Source organism: Helianthus annuus, chromosome 13 (genome assembly GCF_002127325.2).
Source record: "Helianthus annuus cultivar XRQ/B chromosome 13, HanXRQr2.0-SUNRISE, whole genome shotgun sequence".
In the NCBI taxonomy this organism is placed as follows: domain Eukaryota; kingdom Viridiplantae; phylum Streptophyta; class Magnoliopsida; order Asterales; family Asteraceae; genus Helianthus; species Helianthus annuus.
The window spans coordinates 68,219,289-68,225,410 of NC_035445.2; the positions used below are offsets into that span (position 1 = coordinate 68,219,289).

The following is a 6,122-nucleotide window of genomic DNA, read 5'->3' on the forward strand; positions in this document are numbered from 1 at the left end:
GGTGTCGAGACGGAGTTTCTTTGTGGATTCGTCTTCGTCTAGGGTTTGCTTTCGCTTGGGAGGGAGTACTTGTGGTTCTTCATTGCTGTTGTTGAGCTCTGCCATGGTTTCTGCCTTCAATTGTTCAAACCCCTATTCTCTATTTAGGGCTTTTTAGTAACCACGGTTTCTGTACTCTTTTGTTGTTTTGATACAGGCTTTTGCATTATAGCCGAACCGATTCATTAACTTTTGTTATTGTTTTGTTGTTTGAAAGAAGGAGTCGGGGATGTGGTGGTGGTGGTTATCTGCATTTAGTGGAGATGGGGATGGTGCATATCTGGGAGATAGAGATGGATGGTTGACTAGTTAAGAGGTTGTATTTATTTATAAAATGTAAATGACCATTTTGCCCCTAAAGATAAAAACAAAATAATCAGTTTTTAATAGTCAAATAGGAGGTATTTTGAATTTTGGACTAAAATGGCAACAAAAGTGAAACTACAGGGACCCAGATTTAAAAAGTTTGAGATTTGGACTAAAATGGCAAAAGTGCCCAAACCACAGGGACTAAAATGGCAGTTTACTCTTTACAAAAAGAAATAACAAAAAAATGATAAGAAGAAACAAAATTTACATTTGCAGGTAGGGTCAGAGAGAGACTGTCTGTTTTAGAGAGAGAAAGTTTTAGAGAGAGAATGCTGCAGCTCTGGTTATGGAGGTATCTGCCATGGCCACTCTTCTCTCTCTCTACTCTCTCTCATCACTCTCATCACTCTTCTAACCTCTACTTTCTCTGTTAATTTCTATATTTATCAACTGTTTTTTTCCAAAATCTCTCCACTTATGATCGTACACTTCGATCTGTTTTCTGCGGTTATTAACTGATTTTATTGTGCAATTGACAGTGTCGGCGACTCGTTGAACGTTTGAATGCTCTCTCAACAGCTTTATTCAGGTTATTCACTGATTTAACGCGTTATTTGAACAAATTTTCTGTTAATGTGTACGAATTGCGGTTACTTCAGATCGATTTCGTGTTCGTAGAAAGTTTCTAGCGTGAATTTTAGGTTAGAGAACTTAGATTACGGAGTATGCTTGTAGTTTCGTTATCCTAGGGTTTAATTGACGAGATTTATCGGAAAACTGTTGTGATTGTATGATTTACGGTGAAATTTGAGTTATGTGGTGAAGAATTGAACTGTTGAAGATCAACTTACGTGCAATAGGTTCTGGTAATTGTGTATCTATTTTATGCATGTTTGTTTTACATAATGAGTACTGTGTGTTGTGTAAGTTAGTACTGTTTGACCTGTGGTAGGTAGGATGAATTGTTTATGCATATTGTTAGTTATTGCTGTGGAAACTATTTGAATGTATTTTAATTTTTTAATATGTTATCTGCCTACAGCATTTACAAATAGGCTACACAAAGTACAACTGTGGTTTTGATCTTAGTTAGAGATTTAACTATAAGAAGTATGAAAGAGGTAGAGAGGAGTGTTGACTCTGGATTATGGCATGCGTGTGCGGGTGGGATGACTCAAATGTGTTTACCGAATTCGAAGGTGTTTTACTTTCCACAAGGTCACGCTGAACACACGCTTACGAATGTAGATTTTGCCGGTATGCCTAGGGTTCCGCCTTTCTTCCTTTGTAGAGTGGTTGATGTCAAGTTCATGGCGGATTTAGAAACCGATGAAGTTTATGCTAAGATTATGTTGAGTCCACTTGGAAACGATGTCAGCTATGATAATTTTGATGATGAAAGAAGCATGATCGAAACACATAACGTTTTCGAAGCTTCTGATAAACCGTCATCTTTCGCGAAAACCTTGACGCAATCTGACGCAAACAACGGTGGAGGTTTTTCTGTCCCTCGGTACTGTGCGGAAACGATATTTCCGAAATTGGACTATTCGGCAGATCCTCCGGTTCAAACAGTGGTAGCTAAGGATGTTCATGGTGAAATTTGGAAGTTTCGGCATATCTATAGAGGGACACCAAGGAGACATTTGTTAACTACTGGATGGAGTACTTTCGTGAACCTAAAAAAGCTCGTTGCTGGTGATTCCATCGTGTTCATGCGAGCAGATAATGGCGAACTTTATGTCGGAATTAGACGTGCTAAAAGAGCGGGAATCGGTGGGCCCAACTCCACATCAGGGTGGAGTTCTTCCTTCTTTCGGGAAACCGGGAATAAGTTGGTTAACAGTGGTAGAAACGTTAATGGTACCGGAAGGGGAAAGGTGAGGCCCGAAGATGTTATTGAAGCTACATCACTTGCAGCAAATGGTCAAACGTTTGAGATTACTTATTATCCTCGTGCAAGCACTCCAGAGTTTGTTGTGAAGGCTTCTTTGTTAAATGCTGCTTTGCGTGTCCAATGGTGTGTTGGAATGAGGTTCAAAATGGCTTTTGAAACCGAGGATTCATCGCGTATAAGTTGGTTTATGGGAACTGTATCTTCTGTTCAAGTTGTTGACCCATTTTTTTGGCCTAATTCTCCATGGCGTCTCCTACAGGTACATTAACTCTTAAAACCTTACAGATTTGATTTTCTTAGCAATTTAGCAGTGTGTTATTGATGTGTTTAGTATTATATTTGATGCATATTTGATATAGCCAGTATTTTTATCAATTGTCTGACTTAAACTCCTGAATCCAGTCATTCCACTCACATCGTTTGCTTATAGATAATTAAATTGTTGTCTCCAGCAAGAAGTATGCTCAAAGGAATTGTGAATTAGATTCTTGCTTTTTATGAACTTGAGATGAAAAAATGATTAAAATGGCATTTTCGTCCTTGAGGTTTGGCCAGTTTTGCGACTTTCGTCCAAAGGTTTGTTTTTCTGCATTTGGATCCAAAAGGTTTGAAATGTTGCCATTTTCATCTGGTTCGTTAACTTCATCCATTTTTCTCCGTTAAGTCAGTAATATTTCTGTCTTTTTGTTAATTTAAAGGGCAATTCGGTCTTTTCAGGGGTATTCGGTCTTTTTACATAAAGTGAAAAGACCGAATTGCCCTTTAAGTTAGCAAAAAAGACAGAAATACCCCCGATTTAACAGAGAAAAATAGATGGAGTTAACGAGCCGGATGAAAATGGCAAGATTTCAAACCTTTTGGATCCAGATGCGGAAAAACAAACCTTTGGACGAAAATGGCTTTTTACTGTTTATTTTCTTAGGAATTAAGCAGTGTGTTATTGATGTGTTCAATATGATTTTTTATGCATATTTGATACAGCCTGTGTTTTTATCAAGTGTTTTGAACTCTTGAATCCAGTCATTCACTCACATCGTTTGCGTATAGATAATTAAATACATATCACCAGCATGAAGTGTGTTTGGATTTTCATTTCTTTAAGAACAATAAATATAATATGATGTAGGTTGATTGGGATGAGCCGGAGCTGTTACAAAACGTGAAGCGCGTAAGCCCATGGCTAGTTGAATTAGTGTCAAGCATGCCACTAATTAATCTCTCACCGTTTTCTCCACACAGAAAGAAGCTAAGACTACCACGATCACCAGATATACCAAAAGACGGTTTTGCCCTTCCACCGTCCTTTTCAGTCAACCCTCATACGCCCAGCAGTTGTTTTCCTGCAGGAGGCATACAGGGAGCCAGGCATGCTCGATTTCAGATCCCGTTTTCGGATCTTAACCTAACCCAACTTCAGTTGAACCTTTTCCCTAAACAATTTGATTCACCTAAAGGTGGTTCTGATGATGTCATTAATGGCAATAATGATGACATGTCATGCTTGTTGACCATTGGTAATCCTAGCTATAGATTGGACAAAAATGAAGACAAAGTAAAAGTAAAACCGCCTATTTTCCTACTGTTCGGTCAGCCGATACACATTGACCAGCAAAGTTCACAAGTTATGCATTCATCAGATGAAAATGCTGTTGAAAAAGAGCTGGTTTCGAGTCATTGTTGTGAAGTGTTCTTGGAGTCTGAGAATGTGGGTCGGACTCTTGATCTTTCTGTTATCGGGTCTTATGAAGAACTTGATAAAATTTTGGCGAGTTGGTTTGGAATTGAGCAGTTTAATGATTTGTCGTGTGTGATTTATAACGACTCAGAAGGCGTTGTGAAACAAATAGGTGATGAACCTTTCAGGTACTCGCTCCCCTTATTTCATCTGATATATTTTGCTGTTGATACTAAACTTCATAAGGTATTAGAGTAAAATGCCATTTTCGTCCCTGATGTTTGGCAAGTTTTGCGACTTTCGTCCAAAGGTTTGTTTTTTCGCATCTGGATCCAAAAGGTTTGAATCTTGCCATTTTCAGACGGCTCGTGAAGTCCATCCAGTTTTCTCTGTTTAGTGGGTATTTTCATCTTTTTTGTTAACTTAAAGGGCAATTCGGTCTTTTGAAGAGTATTGTACATTATGCTAAATGGTTATACATAAAGTGAAAAGGGCCGAATTGCCTTTTCACTGTCATAATTGCCCTTGAAGTTAACAAAAAAGACGGAAATACCCCTGAGAAAAATGGATGAAGTTAACTAGCTGGATGAAAATGGCAAGATTTCAATCCTTTTGGATCCAGATGTGGAAAAACAAACCTTTGGACGGAAGTCACAAAGCTGGCCAAACCTTAGGGACTAAAATGGCATTTTACTATATAAATAATTCATAGATGCATTTTTAAGTTCCCTTTTAATGGTGTAGTGAGTTCGTGTTGAACGCAAAAAGGCTGACCATTCTACTGGATGTGTGTGGCCGTGATGATGGAAGGTATTTGTTTATGTTTCACATTACATAATGAACATCATATTCATATTAGTTGGCCTTAATGTTAGTTGCTGTTTTTTTCCATATAAGAATAATCTTATATAATAATTCTTTTATATTTGAACCAACTTAAGTTATATGCTTCTTAAACACTGGATGTTGGGTTTTGCAGAAATATGATTGCTGTGGTGGGTGACATATCAAAAGAGACAGGACACGCGAGCATATTTGTTTAGGAACATGAAGTTGGTAGTGGTTAGAAAAGGAGGACATTTTTGTGGTGTTGGAATGGAACCATATGGTCCATATGGATATGTTGGATGGGCTCTTTATTTTCCCTTTGCTATGACTAGACTAGACTTGCATGTGTATGCACTTTGAACAATCAATTTGATTGATGCAATTGATGCAACTTCTCTTAATAGCCATCCATATAAACATTGACTATTATAGATCAATCTACACTCTCAATGCTTGAATCTAGATACCAAGCCAAAAGTCTCGAATGGACATGGTGTGGTTGTATTCTATAGGGGTGTTCAAAACCGGATATCCGAAAATTCGGATAGTAGATTTCACTATCCGAATCCGTATCCGAAATTTCGGATATCCGAAATTCGGATATCCGAAATTTCGGATACGGATTCGGATAGTGAATCGGATATCCGAAAATCCAAATTTTTATTTAATTTTTATTTTTTTATTATTTTTTTCATATTCGGAGACGGATATTCTGGATAGTTTCGGATATCCGAATATAAATTTTCGGATATTTTTCGGATATTTTTCGGATACTTCGGATATTTTTCGGATATTTCGGATATATTTCGGATATTTTCGGATATTTCGGATATTTTCGGATACTTCGGATATTCGGATATCCGAAAAAAATGAAAATTAAATTTTTCGGATATTTCGGATATCCGAAATATCCGAAAATTTTGAAAATCATTATCCGAATCCGAATCCGAAAAATTCGGATATCCGAATTTCGGATATCCGAAATTTCGGATATCCGAAATTTCGGATATCCGAAATTTCGGATATTTCGGATTCGGATATCGGATAATTCGGATCGGATTTTCGGATACGGATACTTTTGAACACCCCTAGTATTCTACACGTGTGCAGTTATTCATAAACGAGCAATCAAACAAATTTGTTCATAGATTTTTTTTGTTATATGTGTGAATATAAAAAATGAATAATCATTACATTATACTATTTTGTTTTTAGAAAATTTAATGATTTTGTGTTATGAGGAGCATTGGGGATTTGGGGCAAGATAGAATCTTAAATAGTGAGAAAAATATATCTTATTGGGCCTAGTGAGTTTTGACCCAACAAATGTACATGGAATCATGGACTGATGGACACATGGTTTTGAATTGGATC

The 6,122-nt window shown here is 37.2% G+C and overlaps 1 protein-coding gene across 1 annotated transcript; it reads left to right on the forward strand.

Annotated features, from left to right (window-relative positions):
• Positions 1 to 595: 595 nt before the first annotated feature.
• On the forward strand, positions 596 to 5,149 carry LOC110900998 (auxin response factor 18-like). Its single transcript, XM_035981954.1, has 6 exons — positions 596 to 700; positions 888 to 937; positions 1,391 to 2,504; positions 3,372 to 4,108; positions 4,665 to 4,730; positions 4,900 to 5,149. The coding sequence occupies exons 3-6, from the start codon at positions 1,461 to 1,463 to the stop codon at positions 4,961 to 4,963; spliced, it is 1,911 nt and encodes a 636-aa protein (XP_035837847.1). The 5' UTR covers positions 596 to 700; positions 888 to 937; positions 1,391 to 1,460; the 3' UTR covers positions 4,964 to 5,149.
• The last annotated feature ends 973 nt before the right edge of the window (positions 5,150 to 6,122 follow it).

What these genes read in the sequence shown, in the direction of transcription:
- LOC110900998 (XM_035981954.1), top strand. Translation starts at nt 1,461, where the DNA reads ATGAAAGAGGTAGAGAGGAGTGTTGACTCTGGATTATGGCATGCGTGT. An exon ending in CTCCATGGCGTCTCCTACAG is followed by an intron (nt 2,505 to 3,371) that starts GTACATTAACTC and finishes AATATGATGTAG; the next exon opens with GTTGATTGGGATGAGCCGGA. An exon ending in TGTGGCCGTGATGATGGAAG is followed by an intron (nt 4,731 to 4,899) that starts GTATTTGTTTAT and finishes TGGGTTTTGCAG; the next exon opens with AAATATGATTGCTGTGGTGG.